The 22000-nt window shown below is 43.3% G+C and overlaps 1 protein-coding gene across 3 annotated transcripts in view; it reads left to right on the forward strand.

Annotated features, from left to right (window-relative positions):
• The window catches only part of caprin1b (cell cycle associated protein 1b), a 165893-nt gene that overhangs the window by 23891 nt on the left and 120002 nt on the right, over positions 1-22000 (forward strand). For all 3 annotated transcript variants that reach the window (XM_070899647.1, XM_070899646.1, XM_070899645.1), the window contains exons 2-4: positions 27-89; positions 7937-8023; positions 16468-16706. In XM_070899647.1, coding sequence (XP_070755748.1) covers positions 27-89; positions 7937-8023; positions 16468-16706 — 389 coding nt within the window. The remainder of the gene's footprint in view (positions 1-26; positions 90-7936; positions 8024-16467; positions 16707-22000) is intronic.

Raw genomic sequence — 22000 nt, forward strand, 5'->3', positions numbered from 1 at the left:
GATCTGGGACTTCCTTTTTGTTAAAGGGCAAGCTGGATGACTACCAAGAAAGACTCGACAGAGGAGAAGTCCTTAACCAAGACCAATTGGTAAGTGATTTCTGGATTTAAAAAAAACCTGTAAATGATAGAACTACACAAGCTCACATTTGGGGTGGACATTTTTTAATCTGGGAAAATCTGTTTCCTCCTCTACCCCATACTCTTGTGTAGTGTGCCAGCCAAATACTAGCAAAACTGTTGTAAATAGTTTTATGGCTGAGGTTGGGAGATCTATCTATTTGTACCAGAAGAGTGCAACCTATTTTAACCTTGTATTCGGATTAAATGAATTGTGCATTGACTTTGTGAAGTACATCTACCCCTTCACACAGCTTTTATTTAAAAAAAAAAAGCTTTACTGTAGATACACGTGCAGCTCGGAAGAGGAAGTCTTGTTTTGTACCCAGCCCCACCCCCCCTTTTTTTGAGTACTTTCACCAATAACACAATGATAGTTGCTTTTTGTCCTTTCTATCGTTGGAAGATCTGTTAGCATAAACTTTAGTTGATGCTTTAGAAACATAGAAATTTACAATGCAGAAGGAGGCCATTTTGGCCCATCATGTCCACGCCGGCTGACAAAGAGCCGCATGGCCCTTGGTCAGCAGCCTTAAAGGTTACATGTAAACCTATGAACAATGGTGGAAAGGCAAAGAGCACCCAGCCCAACCAGTCCACCTCACACAACTGCGACACCCCTTATACTGAAACATTCTACACTCTCCTTCTCTCCCCCCCCCCCCCCCCCCCAAACCGGAGCCATGTGATCTCCTGGGAGAGGCAAAAACCAGATTAAAAACCCAGGCCAATTTTGGGAGAAAAATGTTGTGAAAATTCTTCTCCAACCCATCCAGGCGATTGAAACTAGTCCAGGAGATCACTTTGGCCGTATTCGATTCCCTGCAGTACTTATCATTATATTTGGGTCATCCAGTCTAATCCCAATTACTAGCTCTAGGTACATAACCCTGCAGGTTATTGCACTTCAAGTGCCCATCCAACCAACTCTTAAAAGTGGTGAGCGTTTCTGCATCCACCACTCTTCCAGGCAGTGAGTTCCAGATCCCCATAACCCTCTGAACTTAAGGAAAGGTAACTTTGATGGTATGAGATGTGAATTGGCAGAATAGACTGGCAATTGATACTTAAAGGGTTGACGGTGGATTGGCAATGGCAAACATTTAAATATCACATGGATGAACTTCAACAATTGTACATCCCTGTCTGGGGTAAAAATAAAACTGGGAAGGTGGCTCAACGGTGGCTAACAAGGGAAATTAGAGGTAGTGTCAACTCCAAGGAAGAGGCATATAAATTGGCCAGAAAAGGCAGCAAACCTGAGGGCTGGGAGAAATTGAGAATCCAGCAGAGGACAAAGTCTTTAATTAGGAGGGGGAAAATAGAGTATGAGAGGAAGCTTGTTGGGAACATAAAAACTGACTGCAAAAGCTTCTATAGATATGTGAAGAGAAAGAGATTAGTGAAGACAAACCAATAGATCCCTTGCTGTCTGAATCAGGTGAATTTATAATGGGGAACAGAGAAATGGCAGACCAATTCAACAAATACTTTGGTTCTGTATCCACGAAGGAAGACATGAATAACCTTCCTAAAATACTCGGACAGAGGATCTAGTGAGAAGGAGGAACTGAAGCAAATCCTTATTAATCAGGAAATTGTGTTAGGGAAATTAATGGAATTGAAGGCCGATAAATCCCCAGGGCCTGATACTCTGCATCCCAGAGTACTTAAGGAAGTAGCCCTAGAAATAGTGGATGCATTGGTGATCATTTTCCAACAGTTTTATCGATTCTGAATCAGTCCCTATTGACTGGAGGGTAGCTAATGTAACATCACTTTTTTTAAAAAGGAGGGAGAGAGAAAACGGGTAATTATAGACCGGTTAGCCTGACATCAGTAGTGGGGAAAATGTTGGAATCAATTATTAAAGATGAAATAGCAGCGCATTTGGAAAGCAGTGACATGATTGGTCCAAGTCAGCATGGATTTATGAAAGGGAAATCATGCTTGACAAATCTAAAATTTTTTGAGGATGTAACTAGTAGAGTGGACAATGGAGAACCAATGGATATGGTGTATTTGGACTTTCAAAAAGCTTTTGACAAGATCCCACACAAGAGATTGTTGTGCAAAATTAAAGTACATGGTATTGGGGGTAATGTATTGACGTGGATAGAGAACTGGTTGGCAGACAGGAAGCAGAGTCGGGATAAACTGGTCCTTTTCAGAATGGCAGGCAGTGACTAGTGGGATGCCGCAGGGCTCTGCTGGGACCCCAGCTATTTACCATATACATCAATGATTGAGATGAAGGAATTGAGTGTAATATCTCCAAGTTTGCAGATGACACTAAGCTGGGTGGTGGTGTGAGCTGTGAGGAGGACGCTAAGAAGCTGCAGGGTGACTTGGACAGGTTAGGTGAGTAGACAAATGCATGGCAGATGCAGTATAATGTGGATAAATGTGAGGTTATCCACTTTGGTGGCAAAAATGTGAAGGCAGAATATTATCTGAATGGTGGCAGATTAGGAAAAGGGGAGGTGCAACGAGACCTGGGTGTCATGGTACATCAGTCATTGAATGTTGGCATGCAGGTATAGCAGGCTGTGAAGGCGGCAACTGGCATGTTGGCCTTCATAGCTAGGGTATTTGAGCATAGGAGCAGGGAGGTCTTACTGCAGTTGTACAGGGCCTTGGTGAGGCCTCATCTGGAATATTGTGTTCAGTTTTGGTCTCCTAATCTGAGGAAGGACGTTCTTGCTATTGAGGGAGTGCAGTGAAGGTTCACCAGACTGGTTCCCGGGATGGCAGGACTGACATATGAGGAGAGACTGGATCGACTAGGCCTGTATTCACTGGAGTTTAGAAGAATGAAAGGGGATCTCATAGAAACATATAAAATTCTGATGGGACTGGACAGGTTAGATGCAGGAAGAATGTTCCCGATGTTGAGGAAGTCCAGAACCAGGGGTCACAGTCTAAGGATAAGGGGTAAGCCATTTAGGACCGAGATGAGGAGAAACTTCTTCACTCAGAGTTGTGAACCTGTGGAATTCTCTACCGCAGAGAATTGTTGATGCCAAATCGTTAGATATATTCAAAAAGGAGTTAGATATGGCCCTAATGGCTAAAGGGATCAAGGCTATGGAGAGAAAGCAGGAAAGGATACTGAGGTGAATGATCAACCATGATCTTATTGAATGGTGGTGCAGGCTCGATGGGCCGAATGGCCGCCTCCTGCACCTATTTTCTATGTGTCTGCGTAAAGAAGCCCCCCTTCAAATCTCGTCTAAACCTTCCACCAAACGCCTTAAAACTATGCCACCTCATAATAGACCCTTCCACCAATAGAAATAGGTCCTTACTATCCACTATGTCCAGGCCCCTCAATATTTTGTACACCTCAATGAGGTCTCCTCTCAACCTCCTCTGTTCCAATGAGAACAAACCCAGCCTATCCAATCTGTCCTCATAACTAAGATTCTCCATTCCAGGCAGCATCCTAGTAAATTTCCTCTGCACTCACTCTCTGGTGCAATCACCTCCTTCCTATAATACGGCGGAACTGCATGCAGTACTCCAACTGTGGCCTAACCAAAATATTATACAATTTAAGCATAACCTCCCTGCTCTTATATTCTATGCCTCGGCCAATAAAGGCAAGCATTCCGTATGCTTTCTTAACCATCTTATCCACCTGGCCTGCTACTTTCAGGGATCTGTGAACAAGCACTCCAAGGTCCCTTTGTTCATCTACACTATTAAGTGGTCTACCGCTTAATGTGTATACCCTTTCCTTATTAGCCCTCCCAAAGTGTATCACCTCACACTTCTCTGAATTAAATTCCATTTACCACTGCTCTGCCCACCTGACCAGTAGATTGATATCCTCCTGCAGCCCATGACTTTCCTCCATTATCAACCACACAGCCAATTTTACTGTCGTCTGCAAACTTAATCATACTCCTTATATTCAAATCTAAATCGTTGAGCTATATCACAAAAAGTAAGGGTCCCAGTACTGAGCCTTGCGGAAACCCACTGGAAACATCCTTCCAGTCACAAAAACATCCATCAATCATTACCCGTTGCTTCCTATCTCCAAGCCAATTTTGGATCCAACTAGCCACTTTGCCCTGGATCCCATGGGCTTTATCCTTCATGACCAGTCTACCATGCGGGACCTTATCAAAAGCCTTGCTAAAGTCGTACGCACTACCCTCATCGACCCTCTTGGTTACCTCCTCAAAAAATTCAATCTCGTTAATCAAACACGATCTTCTCTTAACAAATCCATGCTGACTGTTGTTAATTAATCCTCGCCTTTCCAAATCTAGATTTATCCTGTCTTTCAGGATTTTTTCCAATAATTTTCCCACCACTGAGGGTTAGGCTGATAGGCCTGTAATTACTGGGCTAATCCCTTTCTCCCTTAAACATTAGCAGTCCTCCAATTCTCCAGCACCAAGCCCAGATCCAAAGAGGACTGGAAAATAATGGTAAGGCCTGTGCTATTTCCTCTTTTACTTCGCTCAACAGCCTGGGATGCATTTCATCCGGGCCTGGGGACTTTTCTACTTCCCAAGCTGCTAAGCCGCTTAATACTTTCTGTCTCACTATATATTTAATCTAGAATATCTCTCACCACCTTGATAGCAGTATTTGCATTGTCCCTTTCCTTTGTGAAAACAGATGCAGTGTTCGTTAAGAATCTTACCAACATCATCCGCCGCCACACAAAGATTATCCTCGTGGTCTCTAATAGGCCCTACCCTTTCTTTCGTTACCCTCTTACTCAATATATTTATAGAACATCTTGGGGTTTTCCTTAATTTTATTGGCCAAGAATTTCTCGTGCTCTCTCTTAGCATCCCTGATAGCCTTTTTAATTTTGCCTTAACTTTCTATATTCCTCTAAAGATGCTATAGTATTTAACTGTTGGTATATGACATGTGTCCCTTTTTTTCTTAATCCTCCCCTGTAAGTCCCTAGACATCCAGGGGGCTCTACAATTATTTTTCCCAGCCTTTTTCTTTAAGGGCACATGTTTGGCCTGAGCCTTCCGGATCTCTTGCTTAAATACCTCGCACTGTTCCGACACTGTAGCTGTTTCCAGTCCACTATGGCCAAATCACTCCTTAAAATAGCAAAATTAGCTTTCCCCCAATTTGGAACTTTTATTCCAGGCCTATTTTTGTCCTTATCCATAACCAACTTGAATCTGACTGAATTATGGTCACTGGCACCCAAGTGCTCTCCCACTTAATACCCCTTCAACCTGCCCAGCTTCATTCCCCAAAACTAAATCCAAGACTGCCCCCTCTCTTGGGCTTGCTACATACTGACTAAAAAAGTTCTCTTGAATGCATTTCAAGAATTCTGCACCCTCTATACCCTTCACACTAAATTTGTCCCAATCAATATTTGGATAGTTAAAACCCCCTACTATTACTACCCTATGGTTTTTGGACTCTCAGCAATTTGCCTACATATTACCTCCTCTATCTCACCCTCACTGGTGGTCTATAATACACGCCCAGCAGTGTGATCGCCCCTTTTTTATTTTTCAATTCGACCCATATGGCCTCATTTGATCCCTCTAACATATCATCCCTCCTCACTGCTGTAATAGTTTCTTTAATCAATGCAGTGACCCTCCCCCCCCCCCCCCCCCCAAGCTTTTTTACTGCCCTCTCTATCTTGTCTAAAAATCCTGTAGGCAGGAATATTGATCTGCCAAACCTGTCCCTCTTTCAGCCATGTTTCTGTAATGGCTATAATGTCATACTCCCAAATGTCTACCTGTGCTCTTAGCTCATCCAGCTTATTCGCTATACTCCTTGCATTAAAGTATATAACTTTCAGCACAGGAAGATCTCCTTGCTTACTACTTACTAAGCCTCATTTCCTCTCTTACAGATTTGCTTTCTGGATTCTTGCTATCCAATTTCTGCTTTGCTTCTTTCACTTTTGAATTTGTTCTCTGGTTCCCATCCCCCTGCCAAGCTAGTTTAAACTCTCCCCAACAGCACTAGCAAAGCTCCCCACGGGGATATTGGTCCCGGTGTTGTTGAGGTACAACCTGTCCAGTTTGTACAGGTCCCATCTCCCTCAGAAGCGGTCCCAATGCCTCAAGAATTTAAAGCCCTCCCTCCTATACAAACTTTCCAACCACGTGTTCATCCTCTCTATCCTTATATTCTTATACTCATTAGCTCGTGGCACTGGTAGTAATCCGGAGATTACTACCTTTGAGGTCCTACCCTTTAATTTTCTTCCTAGCTCACTGAATTCTTCCTGTAGGACCTCATCCCTCATTTTACCTATGTCATTGGTCCCAATATGAACCATGACCTCTAGCTGTTTATGCCCCCCCCCCCCCCGCCCAAGAATGCCCTGTGTCCGCTCTGACATCCTTGAGCCTGGCACCAGGGAGGCACCAAACCATCTACGGCCGCAGAAAGTCCTGTCTGTTCCCCTAACTATAGAATCCCCTATCACTCTTCTATCACTAGGGCTCTTTTATTCTTCGTCCCTACCCCCTATGCAGCTGAGCCACCCGTGGTGCCTTGGAATTGGCTCTGGCTGCACTCCCCACAGGCACCTTCGTCTTTACTGATACTCAGAAGTGAATTTTTGTAGCAATAAGATGCATGTCGCCTGTAAAATCAGATGAAGATTGTATGTTTGTCAAGCATTTTCTTGGCTAAGACTGGATGACTGAATCTTGCTTATTGCTTGCTTTAATGTATGCATGAATATTGATTGAAGCCAATAATCCTGTTGGCGCTGTTTTTAATCGCACACTAATATTTCTTTTCATGGCTTGGGCTGAATTATGCTCTGCTCTTTATTACGCCACAAATGTAAATGCAGTAGCACTGCAAGTTTGTTTCGCCTGTGGTTAAAAGCTAAGGTTTGACTGAAGTTTTTAAAATTGTTTTTCTTAACAGAATAAAGTCTGATATTTTACATGTTCTTGTAACATCTTTAAGCTGCATAAAGATAGTTTTCATTGGTCATGAGCAGTGCATCCTGGCAGCATGTGTTCCACAGTAGGTTGTGGGAAAGATTTAACAAGTTTGGAAAGTCAATAATAGCAGCTTTTGACATTGCAGAGTCCTCTTGATTTTCTGTTACAGCTTCTACCCAAATATAAATCCAAAACCCTAAGTAGTGAGTAAAAGTGGGGCATATATAGGTTTTTACATCTACCAGGAAAACTCCAAATTACATGTTTTTTCTATGTTGGTAGTTGGGGAGGGGAGATTGAATTCTTAGCAGTAATAATCATATTATTGGTACATTGACTTATTGAGAATTTGGCAGTTCTTTGGCTAATCACTTGCAGGATTTACAAATACAGGTTGTACCTCTCCAGTCTGGGACTCTTTGATCCGGCAACATCCCTGCTCCGGCAGTATTCCCGGCGGAGGGGTCGCGGCCAAGCGCTGTGACCTGGGGCTGGCGGCTGCTCTTCTCCCTGCTGCCTCCGGTGCTCCCTCCTTGGCCGGGTCGGCTTGGAGTGGGAGCAAGGAACGTGGTGGCTGACTGAGGCACCGAAGCTGGACCTGAGAAATGCTGTGCAGTAGGCTTCTGTGCAGCGCATGCGCAGAACGCAGCCGGGTCATTGTCAGCAGTATCCCGGTAAGTCTAGGGTACTGCTGACAAAGCTAAGGTCGGCGTGACCTCCTGTGGTCCGGAAAATTCTCTGGTTCGGCACCGGTCAGGTCCCAAGGGTGCTGGACTGGAGAGGTACAACTGCAACGACGAAATGTCTTCTTGAAATGATTTTCTTCTGACAGACCAAGGAAGGCATTGTGCGGTATGATCAATTCAGTTGATGGGCTGACACATTTTTATTTTCTTGTAGGAAGCTGTTGGAAAGTTACAGGAAGTTGCAAATAACCTGGAGTTTGCTCGTGAATTGCAGCGGAGCTTCATTACATTAGGCCAAGATGTAAGTATGCAAGAGATTGAAGGAAGGGGGGGTGGCGGTGCAGGGGCAGTTAATTGGATAGAAACTGCTGCCATATAATTAGCAGATTGTAGTATTATCTTTCACCTTTTGAAATGTGTACTTGCTACGTCGATGCATTTTTTCCAGCCCTTACTACAGATAGTCTTTTGTTAGTTCACTTTTATTCAGTAGCTGCCGACAGTTTGATTAAATCCACATTGAGGGAAACAAACTCTTATTTGTCCAATTTGATTCTTTGTGGTTAATTTGTGTTTAGAAAACTTCTGCCAAGGGATAATAATTAACTTAATAAAAAATTGTGTTGACTTGGCTTTGGGATGTGTTCTTTGCATTAATCTGTTTTCTTCTGCTATAAGGTTCTTTTCAGAAAAGCTTTCGGATGTACACATCTTGCTCAAAATTTTCTAGTGTATCATTGTGACCGATCAACTCTTCCAACTCTTCCCTTAAGAAACCCAGGAACTGATGTTCCAGGTCAGCAACTAGAATGTCGATCAATCATCATAGGCAGTCCCTCAGAATCGAGGAAGACTTGCTTCCACTCTTTAAAAATTAGTCCTTAGGTGGCTGAACAGCCCAATACGAGAACCACATTCCCTGTCACAGGTGGGACAGACAGTCATTGAGGGAAAGGGTGGGAGGGACAGATTTGCCGCACGCTCTTTCCGCTGCCTGCGCTTGATTTCTGCATACTCTCGGCGATGAGATGCACAGTGCTCGGCGCCCTCCCGGATGCAGTTCCTCCACTTAGGGCGGTCTTTGGCCAGGGACTCCCAGGTGTCAGTGGGGATGTTACACTTTTTCAGGGAGGCTTTCAGGGTATCCCTGTAACGTTTCCTCTGCCCACCTTTGGCTCGTTTGCTGTGAAGGAGTTCCGAGTAGAGCGCTTGCTTTGGGAGTCACGTATCTGGCATGCGAACGATGTGACCTGCCCAGCGGAGCTGATCAAGTGTGGTCAGTGCTTCAATGCTGGGGATGTTAGCCTGGTCAAGGACGCTAATATGGGTGCGTCTGTCCTCCCAGGGGATCTGTAGGATCTTGCGGAGGCATTGTTGGTGGTATTTCTCCAGCGACTTGAGGTGTCTACTGTACATGGTCCATGTCTCTGAGCCATACAGGAGGGCGGGTATTACTACCGCCCTGTAGACCATGAGCGTGGTGGCAGTACATCAATGGACACTGATGGTGCAAAGCAGTTCAATTGTGACCCAAGTTCACATCCAACAATGGAATCTATTTTGTTTCCTATACTAGTGTCCCATGAAAACCTAGTTTGAGTAGTTTTAGTCCAGTTCCCAGTGCCATGAACTCATGATGCAAAAATTGCCCCTAATTGTCATTAATCTTCAATCTCACTCAAGTCATAGGTGTAAGACGTGGGAAAACGCCCCTCCCCAGTTTACCTATGGGACTGCGGAAGTCGCACCTCGCCCGACAGTTTCCAAAGTTCGGAACGGTAGAACAAACAACACAAGCCAATGGATTTGTGAAACAAAACTTATTTTACTTAGACAGCAGGGAACTACAAATGAGTCCACACAGAACTGTAGCATATAATACCCCTGATTATACTTCCACATGCAGTAATATCCCCTTACTTTCAGATCAAGTGATGATCAAACACCGCAGACATACTAACTCCGACGAGTGGTCGGTTTGTTGATGGCTTAAACGTATGGCTTTAACTGGCAACTGACCAAGTTGCCCCCCCTCTTGACTGCAATAACGTATGTCTTTTTGCAGCTCAGTTTGTACCTAAAATCTTGGTAACTTGCCCACTTTCGTCTGGCAGTTGTTTTTCAATTAGAAGTCAGTTAATTTAATGTTTTACTTCAGTATATTCAAAAACATCATTGTCTACAGATGGTCTTATCCATGTTCTTGTCCAAGGTCGGTTTCTCCTTTTATCTGAGAAAGGCAGCTTGCAGAGTTTAGCAGCTTCTTTTAATTCGAAAGTTTCACAGCAACTAGCCTCCTGGCTTCGCAAAGCATGTTGGTTAAATCTTTGGTCAAGTTTTGCAAGTTTGGTCAATTTTTACAGATGATTATAGCAAACGATACAGTAAAGCGAAAGATATATTCTTGCATGGAAATGCAAAGGTATCAGATTGGTGCAGTGGGGCATCTTCTGAGATCGGCATGAGCGGTATTGTCGGGGCTTTGGTCTGCATCTAAATGTTATACTTTGCCTGGAATTTCTTGTTACTGGCCCTGCCCAAAATGGCAAGTGTTACATTCTGCGGTATCGACATTCCTTATGTTGAACACACAGATCTCTCACGCACATCGTAAACTTGAAATCAGTGATTCTGTTCCAAGGAGCAGTTGGCTTTGAACAGAAACCACTTTGCATTCTGCATTGATTCTCAAAAGCAGATAAGATGATGCCATGATGCTCTAGGGTATGCAGTATCTTTTGCAGCTTTTATCTTAAAAATAATTAGTTTCAGCACATGGCCCACTCTTCTCGGCACTTGGTGTTGGTATTAATCAGTCTTTTAGGTTAACTTGGTTGACCAGCCTTTTGACTTCTGTAGTGGACTTAGCCAGTATCTTAGCAGTCAGTATAGTATTAGTTCTGAACTCTGCAGAACTTGAAACATAGAAACATAGAAAATAGGTGCAGGAGCAGGCCATTCAGCCCTTCTAGCCTGCACCGCCATTCAATGAGTTCATGGCTGAACATGAAACTTCAGTACCCCCTTCCTGCTTTCTCGCCATAACCCTTGATCCCCCGAGTAGTAAGGACTTCATCTAACTCCCTTTTGAATATATTTAGTGAATTGGCCTCAACTACTTTCTGTGGTAGAGAATTCCACAGGTTCACCACTCTCTGGGTGAAGAAGTTTCTCCTCATCTCGGTCCTAAATGGCTTACCCCTTATCCTCAGACTGTGACCCCTGGTTCTGGACCTCCCCAACATTGGGAACATTCTTTCTGCATCTAACCTGTCTAAACCCGTCAGAATTTTAAACGTTTCTATGAGGTCCCCTCTCATTCTTCTGAACTCCAGTGAATACAAGCCCAATTGATCCAATCTTTCTTGATAGGTCAGTCCCGCCATCCCGGGAATCAGTCTGGTGAACCTTCGCTGCACTCCCTCAATAGCAAGAATGTCCTTCCTCAAGTTAGGAGACCAAAACTGTACACAATACTCCAGGTGTGGCCTCACCAAGGCCCTGTACAACTGTAGCAACACCTCCCTGCCCCTGTATTCAAATCCCCTCGCTATGAAGGCCAACATGCCATTTGCTTTCTTAACCGCCTGCTGTACCTGCATGCCAACCTTCAATGACTGATGTACCATGACACCCAGGTCTCGTTGCACCTTCCCTTTTCCTAATCTGTCACCATTCAGATAATAGTCTGTCTCTCTGTTTTTACCACCAAAGTGGATAACCTCACATTTATCCACATTATACTTCATGGGGGGCTTATTCTCTACTATTCCTTCTATTGTGTTTTGAGTGCAGGTCTTTGTATTCTGGAACAAGATGAAATGAAAACTGCTCCAGGAGCTTTGGGTTGCTGAGTCCTGGAAGCTTTTTAGGAGAGGAGTTTGACATGAGCACCTGTGAGACTATTCAAATGTCATACAGGACATATGGTATGGAATAAGGTCTAACTTTTGGGACGATTAAAAGCACATATGTTTGTTAACTTGAGCTATATGATTGACTGTTGCGAAAGTAGATAGTTATAGATAATCTACCTTGTAAATAAATACATGTTAGTTTGAAAAATAGCCCATATACAACTTCAGCCAGTCTTCACTTGGATGGTAGGACCAAGATTTATCTACTATCTAATCACCACTGGATTTGGCTTAGTTGCCACTAGTGAAAAGGTGCCTGCGACTGTTAACATTGCACTGTTGTTGATGTGCATTTTTGGCAAAGTGAGGTAGCAGTAGTCCTGGTAAAAATGTCCAATATCATGGAAATCATAGTGACAACCAAACTATCCAGAATCTGTTTTGTAATGAGCCTCTTATTGGTATTTTTGTACATATAAATAGTGTCAAAATGGCAGTTATTATTTACCTGTATTTAAGTGGCCTGATACGAACATTTAAATCTGATTTTTACCAAAAAATAAAACCTGCCTGGAAATGCACTTCAAGTAGCCAGGGTTGGATGGTCTTCCTTAAACCAACTATGCAGACTTTTTGAGGCGTATGAAAATTTCTTAGCACCAGAGGAAAAGATAATCAAGATTGGAACCGAATGGTGTCTTTCTAATCTAGAATGGCCACAGTTGACCCTTGAAAGCGAAACTATCCAGTATTATATTAGAGTAGGAGATATTGATGTGAAACACGAGTCTCCAATTGGGAAGAGTGTTTGCACTAAACGCACCTAGTCAGAAGTACAGAAGTTTGGACACAGGATGGGAACCCCTTGTATGCAACAGGAAACCAAATTCAGATTTGACTGAGGAATGGGAGATGGCATGAATGTGTAAAAATTACAAGTTTGATGACTTGTGATCAAGATGTAGGGAGTGTGCAAATCATGGGATCAGTGACAAAAGATGCAGCTTTACTTATCAGATATATTTGGTATTTGAGGAACAAGATCACAAGATAATAAAGACTTATATTTATATAGCGCCTGTCACGACTACTGGACGTACCAAAGCGCTTTACAGCCAATTAAGTACTTTTTAAAGTGTCGTCACTATTGTAATGTAAGAATTATGGATGAGGCAGATCAATCACCCCATCATTCATCCATGCAAAAAAATGTAAAAGTCCTGCCATTTCAGTATCTAATTATTTAAAAAATTGCAGGGATTTTATCTTCTCTTCCCTTCTTGAGCATAGAAATCTAGGATCACACGCCAGTGCACTGCTGAGAGACTGCTGCACTGTTGGAGGTGCCGTCTTTCGGATGAGATGTTAAACCGAGGCCCCGTCTGTCCCCTCAGGTGGACGTAAAAGATCCCATGGCACCATTTTGAAGAACGGGGGAGTTATCACTGGTGTCACCATTTTGAAGAACGGGAGAGTTATCACTGGTGTCCTGGCCAATATTTTTCCCTCAATCAACATAACAAAAGCAGAGTATCTGGTCATTATCACATTGCTGTTTGTGGGAGCTGCCACGTTTCCCACATTAAAACAGTGACTACACTCAAAGTACTTCATTGGCTGTAAAACACATTAGAGTGTCTGGTGGTCGTGAAAGGCACTATATAAATATGTTTGACTTGTATATTACTGTTTTGGCTATGTAATTCTTCAGCATTTGGCTTTGATGCTCTGCATTGTTTGGACATGTTGAGCATCAAATCTACTAATGATTTTGGGTCTCTACTTCAGCCGTAGCTATTTCAGCAATACTGTTTTAATCAAGGTATTTTAAATGATTAAGAGATTCAATATAGCAAAACTGTCGTCTCTGGTGGTAATCCAGAACAGCAGGGACATAATCTTAAAATTACAGCTAGGCTATTCAAGTGCTAATTCCGGAAGTCCTTTTTCACAGGGTAGTAGAAAGCTGGAATTCATCTTTCCCCAAAAGGTTGTGGGTGCTAGAACAATAATAGTTTTCAAGATGGCTAGAAATTTTACTTGGCTAAGAGTATCAAGGGATATGGAATTGAGGTGCAGAACAGACATGAACTAATTAAATTGCAGAGCAGACTCGGGTTGAATGGCCTACTCCTGTCCCTAGGTCTTGGTATAATTCCTTTGCTGAGTACTTGTTTTCTACCCGTTAGCCAATTTTTAAAAGACATTCCCAGGGTTTATTCTGAATCTGTACAGCTTTAAGAACATAAAGAAATAGGAGTAGGCCATAAGGCCCTTTGAACCTGCTCTGCCATTCAATAAGATCATGGCCTCAACTCCACTTTCCTCCTGTTCTGCATTACCCTCGACTCCCCTATTGTTCAAGAATCTGTCTATCTCAGCCTTGAATATATTCAGTGAGTCAGCCTCTGGGGTAGAGAATTCCAAAGATTCACAGCCCCTCTGAGTGAAGAAACTCCTCAAAGGAGGAATTCCTTTGAGCTGAACCAACAGCATTTTGAGTAGAGCTTTAACCAATGCCTTCGGAATTCAACTTGCATTGACTGCTCCCTCTTAGCCTATTGTTCGGCTCCTTAGTGGTGCTGTGACGGTAATTGAATGTACCTTTGTGTTTTTTTAGTTCTGACCAATTCCAAACTGCTTCTTAAAATTGTTTAATTTGTGTCTCAATCAAATTTGTCCACTATTTTATCTATTTTTGGGAGAGAATTTCACTTTTGTTTGTAAAATCATGACTTTCTGTGAAGGTAGAATCGACATCCATAAATCTAGGCTGTTTAGTTACTTATATGTTGGAAAACCCATTACCATGCAGTTTGACAACTGGGTTATAGAATATTTAATACTTCGTTGATCAGGCAGAAACTCATTGCAGGTGTGGTAAGTTCATGCGTAAGGAAACTTCATCTATAAAACATCTGACGTCTGAAGGTGAGTTTTCTGTGCTTCAGGCTGTCCTCTACGTTGAGATCTCGTTTCCATTTAGTTTTCATTGTACTTCAAATTCTCTCCTGTTGCCACTTTAATGTGCGTGCTACTGTTCAAGTGCTGGTAGCCCTTCTTGTACCTTGCCCAAGTGCTAATTATTTGTGCGAGTCTAGATGGTGAGTGTAAACAGGCATTTGGACTACAGAGGTTAACCTGTTAGCCTCAAGCAGGCACTTTCCAGCAAGAGTCATTGGCTAGCGATTTAGAAATGGGCACCCTGGCTTCATATTTTTTGCTCAGTTGCAGTCAACTTAGCAGACCAGGAACTGAGCCTGAAAGCTGGTCTGTGGCTTTGGACCAGTAGACCGTTGGAGGAGTTCCAGATTGCCTACTGACTTGAAGATTAATGTTCTGTGATTGTCAGGTTTTTTTCTTTGGTTGGCATCAATATCAAAATAATTCAAGTACAGTAACCGAGCAAGACCACCTATGTAGTAGAGGTTAGGGGAGACCAGGTGCCTGCTTGACTGCTTTCTGTTGCCAACTTCTTAAAGTGACTGTTCCTGTGATTTCCTTATTTGATGACTGGCCTATCTATTTTTATGTGGAGGTTGAACTGCATTCAAAGAAAGGGGAAGACCTTGTCAAAGGTAATTTTACATTTGAATTGCCTCGCAGATGCCCAGATGTACCATTTGTGCATTTCCATTCCTGTTCAGTATCAGTGTTGCAAAAACTTCTGATTGAGTATTGTGATGTTACAGGGATTTCTTTTAATACTGGTACTTAATGTGGGAAAATGAGAGCCTAGCTTTCTACATGTTTAAATTTCCTACATGACTTGCAAGGATTTTCCACAGAAGTAAATTGAGAGTTAATAATCTTGGAATATATAGAGCAAGCACTAGAGACTAATTGTTACTTAATGGAAAATCTTGTGCTGAACACTGAAAATTGAGTATTCTCTATGCTGGTGTATTCCCCTTCCCCCCCCCCCCCCCCCCCTTTATCAGTAAGCTAATTACATGTGTTCAGCCTAAATATAGTAGTTACAGAAGGCTCAATTGCCTTTTTTCCCCTAATACTACACATCACTGAGCTTAAGCTAAATATGAAAGCTCGGATATTTATAGTATTGCACCTTGATGTGAGCACTGAACCATACAACAAAATATCCAAGGTTATTAGTCAGATGCAAAGTTGCTGAAAATCGGAGAGTCGATCTAACTTCCAAATCAGTTAAAGAATGAATTTATAAGAGAAACATGTAGAAAGGTTGCAAAAAAAAAAATTGACTTTCCATAAAAGTTTTGTTAGAAATAGATCTCTGCTTTACCTCAGACCTGACTACGTGGGATCTGGGGTTCAAATTTGGGTCCAAGGCAGCTTTTACACCTCTCTCATACCTGCTTTCTGGTTTCCTGGGCAGCACCACAGCGGCCTTCTTTTAACCCACCCTTGAACAGTTTCCTGTTCCAAGCTGGTTTTCACTGCTATAGGTACTTTATTACTGTATTTAAGAATCGTATTAGTCAACCAATTTCAATCTAGCCTATGCTGCCTAACATCTTGGTGTGTATCCTGTTTTTTTTTGTTTAAGTGAGAAAAATTAAATATAAGGGTGAAGAAGCATATGAAGGCCACTGACTATTATCATGGGGAAACTGGCCAGAATCATGGAAAGACGCATTTAAAAATTGCAGAATGACATGATGTAATGTATTAAATCATTATAAAGCAGTACCTCATAAGTTGTACAGTTGATGGTATAAAATTGTTCTAAAAGTTGTTTCCTTCAATTCACTATGAGCAACATTATGGGAGAGCCATTGTCACTGAAATAAAAAGTGCCCATTATCTTGGCCTAGTATATATTTCCATTAGTAGGTTTGTTGCAGTGGATATTTGAAACATTAGTTAGCTCAATTTATAAAAATAATTTGGCTTTCTCTTTGTACAGATCCAAAAATCACTCAAGAAAGCTGCTCGTCGGGAACAATTGATGCGTGAGGAAGCGGAACAGAAGCGGTTAAAAACTGTCCTTGAGCTACAGTACGTTTTGGACAAATTGGGTGATGATGATACGCGCACTGACTTGAAACAAGGTTGGAATGGATCTCCTGTCCTTACTGAAGAAGAACTGGGAATGTTGGACGAATTCTACAAGCTGGCACAACCTGAGCGAGACATGAATCTCAGGTACTACATTGGTATAATTACAGGTCTTGGTTTTGAAGCCAGCTGCTGTCGTTAGCCCTGCTAACTATGGAGTTGCAGCCTGAATTGGCTGAATTTTATTGCCCTTGATCTGATTTAATTCCAGTGCAGTTCAAAATTTTGCCTAACTTTGGCTTTAGTACAGTTTTTGTTTAATTGGGTCTAGCGAGATCCACTGATTTTATTGATTCCCATTGTAACCAAGTGGTTGGCATGGGTGGGTTGGTGCCCAACAAAGGATATTGTTGCTGATTGACTAGGACAGTCCCAATGTAGACAGAGCGGAAACTGGATTGAAGGGATTTGAAGAGGATGTGATGGGAGAGGTGGGCACGTCGCTTGGTGACTGTGATCTTTGCGAGGACTTCAGAAAACGAGGTTGGAGAGTATATGGGGGATTTGAGTTAAACTTTTGTTTTTGAGGAGGTGGTGATGACCATGTATATTTGAAGGGTGCAGCAATAGAGCCTGAGGGGAAGGAAGTCTGATTACTTATTTTTCTCTTGGATTAACCTGGTGTCATGGGATTACTTACTCATTTTTCATTGATTTTCTTTTCCTTCTAAAAAAAATTAAACATCAGGGAGGAGGGTTTAAATTGGTAATAAAAACTATGATCCATAGCGTGGAGGATTTGAGACCGAAGGGCAAAAAAGACTTGCATTTCTATAGCGCCTTTCACGACCACCAGACATCTCAAAGCGCTTTACAGCCAATGAAGTACTTTTGGCGTGTAGTCACTTGTAATGTGGGAAATGCAGCAACCAATTTGCACACAGCAAGCTCCTACAAACAGCAATGTGATGATGACCAGATCATCTGTGTTTGTTATGTTGATTGGGGGATAAATATTGACCAGGACACGGGATAACTCCATGCTCCTCTTCGAAATAGTGCTTCCCGCTGAGCTACAGCTGAAAACTTGGCAGAGAGTCTCTGTCTTGTGGAGATAAGCTGGGCCAGGGGGTTTCTTGAGGAACAAGCTGTACAATAATGGAGGGGTTGGCAGGGCCAAGAGGTGATTGAGATCAGAGTGCACAGATACAAGCCTTAATCCTCTCTCCTTGAAAGTACAATGTGTTCTCTGCCAAGTCCATCTTCTGTTTATCCTTTGTAATCTCGTGTGGCACGTAACCATTATTTGGGTAATGTGCACTTGCTGCAAAGTCTATGCTACTATTAGCATAGGGTTCTTGAGTTACAAATCAAGAGTAAGTCTGGTGTTCATTTTGCCCCCAGAAGATAAATATTTCCATTACCATCACTTGGCAATCCAAATGAAATTAGGAGTTTAACATGCAGAGTGTTGCTAGTATGGATGAGCACTCTAACTCTTTGTTCATGCAACAACATATGGGGTGTTATGTTTGTATGTTTGTTCATGAGATGCCCATCAGTTTGCTTGGGAGGGGAAGAAAACGACCAGGAGGATCAAAATTAAGTACAGGTGCAACGCCTAAAATCCAGAAACCTCGGAACCGAGGCTGTTCTGGATTCCGGACTTTCGATTTGCTTTCTGACGTCATGAATCTGGAAACGAGTGAGCCTAGGTTCGGGTGTTTCTGGATTTCAGAATGTCAGAGGAGGGGGGAGGGTGGGGGAAGGATCTCGACAAGGAGGTAATCGGGCCGGCCGGGATCTTGCCGAGGAGGTAGTCAGGCCGGCCGGCGAGGAGGCCCCGAGGTAAGGACAGCGGCGGTAAGGTGCGCGGAGGCGAGGCCTGAGGTTGGTCAGCGGCAGGGCCCCAGGGTCGATGGGTCCGGATTCCGAAACATTTTACGGATTCCGGATGACATTGCCACCGATTGTCCCAGATTCCGGAACTCCGGATTCTCGATGCTGCACCTGTATTGCTGTAGTTGCTTTTTGTTTTTATTGCTCTTTTGCTATTTCCCTCATTTCTTTCTGATTGTAGTGTCAGCAGGGCTGGCTTCTTGATCTAATGTGCTTAAGGACAAGTACTTGTTAGCTGACAGCCTAAACCGAGTCTATACAGTGACAAGGCAATGGCAGACTAAGATAATTGGTAGTTTCATGGTGATTAAACATTGACTATTTAAAGTTGCCAATATACAGTGCAATAATGGACAACCACACACTATACTCTTCAGCAATGTTCCCTCTAATTTTCATTTGTACTGAGCAGGCCACGAACTCTGAACGTGACTTTGTCCACAGGTAAATTTTACAACAACAACTTTGCCACCTGAGTCAAATGAAATGATTCTGCAGCGATGACTTCTATTAAGTGTTTAGTAATCGAAACAGTTTCCCCATAAAGCTTGGTTTTATTACACACACAATGCGACTCCCTCATTCCAACTTCAAGTCAAAATTAATACAGATCTCGTACACCTTAAGCCGCACATAAGCCTTATTTGTTCTTATCTGCATTAACAGAAAGGAGCTAGCAGAAACCTATTTCTCTGAACAAGCAAGGTCACTGCAAAGCAATTGGCAGCTCTACTTGTTAAGAAAGGATGGCGGGAATAGAATATCACAGTTCAAGTTAGATTCAAGTTTAATAATTTTTTAGATTCTTCAGGGTTGGTTTAGGATGCATTCTGTGCAATAGGTATGTCCAAATCAGTTTTACTATTTAGAAAAAATTGTTTCTCCTTTGGTACACACTTGGTTTTTAAATGTACAATGTTGTTTTATTTACCATGTTTGGATTTTATGCAAATCTTTCAATTCCCCACTTTTTTTTAAGGCTAATAGAGGAAATCGATTGATCAGGGTGAAGCGTTTGTGGAAAGCTACTATGTGCAGGTTGGGGAGGATTGAAGTTGTCTGCATCTTCGCACCACTATAACCCAAGTAGGACAGCCAAGCAATCTAGTCTAGGCTTCTTTAACCCATGTCCTAGCAATCATGCGTACCCTGAGCAAGCTTGTGAGGGCTAGGGAAGGATTCAAAGACATTCACAGACATTGCTGCATGCTGCTGCACTGCCTTGATACAGCTGCCACTCGAGTCTTTGGCTCAATTCTCCCTGAACTGCACCACAAAGCAGCAGATTGAATCACATAGAATAGTCTAGCACAGATGGAGGCCATTCAGCCCATCGTGGCTGCGTTGGCTCCATCAAAAAGCAATCTGACTAATCCTCTCCCCATCTCTCCCCATATTCCTGCAGTTTTTCTCCCAGTATTTATCCAATTCCCTTTTGAAGGCTAATATTGAATCTGTAGCTGCCACCCTATCATTGTGTAAAAAAAGGACACGTTGATTTGTAATACCTAAGAGCTCTGGGTCCCCTTGATCACATGACTGCTGATTGCTCTCCTTGGAGGATCAGACACGCCCAACCGTTTCTCAGCAATGTGTAATTAGAACCACCCCGCCTACATAATCGGTAACTTTGCAAAGTGTAATTCGAGCCATTCTGACTGCCGACTGCAGACAATAGAGATCACACACAGACTAGGTTACCTAATCACCCACACCACACCACCCAACCCAACCCAACCCAAGTTCCTGACCAACTCATCTCCTTCCTCTTTCCCCCTGCCCCCCCCCCCACTGCCCATGTTCCTGACCCTCTCCCCCTTCCCAAATAACTCCCCTCTGGATACATGACCTCCCCTCCCTCCCCATAGAGAGGGGACATTATGTTCGGGTCACGGATTGTTCACCGGTTTATTGGGTGTGTACTGAACAATGACAGTGTTGTCACTTCTGGATTTCGTCCAGTCTTGCCATCTGGATCATGCTGTTTAAAACCCCCCCCCCCCATCTGGATCACGTTCCTCCGCCATCCCCACTGTGCTTTCTGTGATTTTCTTTTCTCTTTTCTCTCTCTCTCACTCTCTCTCTCTCTCTCTCTCTCTCTCCGCTACCCCCACTGTTGGGGAGAGGAAAGAAAGAAAGGGGGGTGGCGGGGGAGAAGAAAGAAAGAAAGAAAGAAAGGAGGGGGGGGAGAGGAAAGAAAGAGTGAGGGGGAGGAAGCAAAGGGGAAAAGAGCGAAGCAGGAGGCGAAGTTTCACATTCGCACCACTTTTTAAAGTCTCACTGTAGGAAAGAATCCAGCATGACCTCTCTGCAAATATATATATTTTTAAAATGAGAACAGCGCACTTGAATAGTGTATCCCCACCAAATGAGCAATATTTACATTAAGTTTGGCCCATGAACCAAAAGCTTCCAAAACACTCGTACCTGATCGACCTGTCAATCACCTTACTATGCACCAGCCATCGCAAATCCCATTGGCTACCCTTCAAGACATTCGATTGGTTGGTGCGGCTGGCAATCGCCCACGGTATAAAGTTCACTGTTAAAATCTGCTCATACCGTTTCATCATCATAGGCAGTCCCTCGGGGTCGAGGATGACTTGCTTCCACACTAGAAATGAGTACTTGGGACTGAAACTCATTTTAAACAGTGGAGGATGTCTGAATTCTTTTAACGTGGGGTGGCTGTTGCGCACTAGCCACCACGTGGGCTTGACAGAGCAAGGTCTTGGTCCAGTGGCAAGGGGGTCCAAGGCGACTGGAGACCAGGCTCCACCGCATGTGCCAATACATACACACCAACTCCAACATACTCCACTGTCCTTCCTTCCTCCCCACAGGACCTCTCTACGTGGAATTCATAGTACGCAATGTTAGCCTCTCAGCCTCGCTATTGGCCCATGCTGCGCCTTCCCTTGGTCTTGTCCACGCTGCTCCATCTCTGGGCTCCTCCGTGCCTCATCCGTCCTCTGCTTCCTGGCACAAATTTAGAATAAACGTTACCTGACAACTTTTATTCGCCTAAGTCTAGATGTTGCCCAGGTCCTGGCATGGACTGCTTCAATTTGGAGTTGTGGACAGAGCTGAGCGCTGCAAAATCATCAGTGAGCAACCCAACTCCTGCCCTATGACAGAGGGAAGATCATTGATAAAGCAGCTGAAGATGGATGAGGTAAGGGCACTGCCCTGAAAACTCTTGCAGATATGTACTGGGGGTGTGATGATTTGCACTCCACTAATCTCAAACCATCTTCCTGTGCATCAGGTATGACGCCTGCCACTGAAGAGATTCTCACTGACATCAGTTTGTTAGGGCTTCTTAGTGCTGTACTGAGTCGCATGCTGTCGTAATGCCAAGCACAGCTACTCTCACCTGTCATCGTGCTCATGTCTACATCACAAAACACCCCTAATTTGGTGTTAATTGGCAACCCCAGAGATTAACAATGGAAATGTCACACTGATGCCTTAGGGTGTGCTCTTCTGAAATCGGGACCCAAGGGGTACGTACACTGTCTCTCTCTAATTCATGCCATATC

Source organism: Pristiophorus japonicus, chromosome 14, assembly GCF_044704955.1.
Source record: "Pristiophorus japonicus isolate sPriJap1 chromosome 14, sPriJap1.hap1, whole genome shotgun sequence".
Lineage (NCBI taxonomy): Eukaryota > Metazoa > Chordata > Chondrichthyes > Pristiophoridae > Pristiophorus > Pristiophorus japonicus.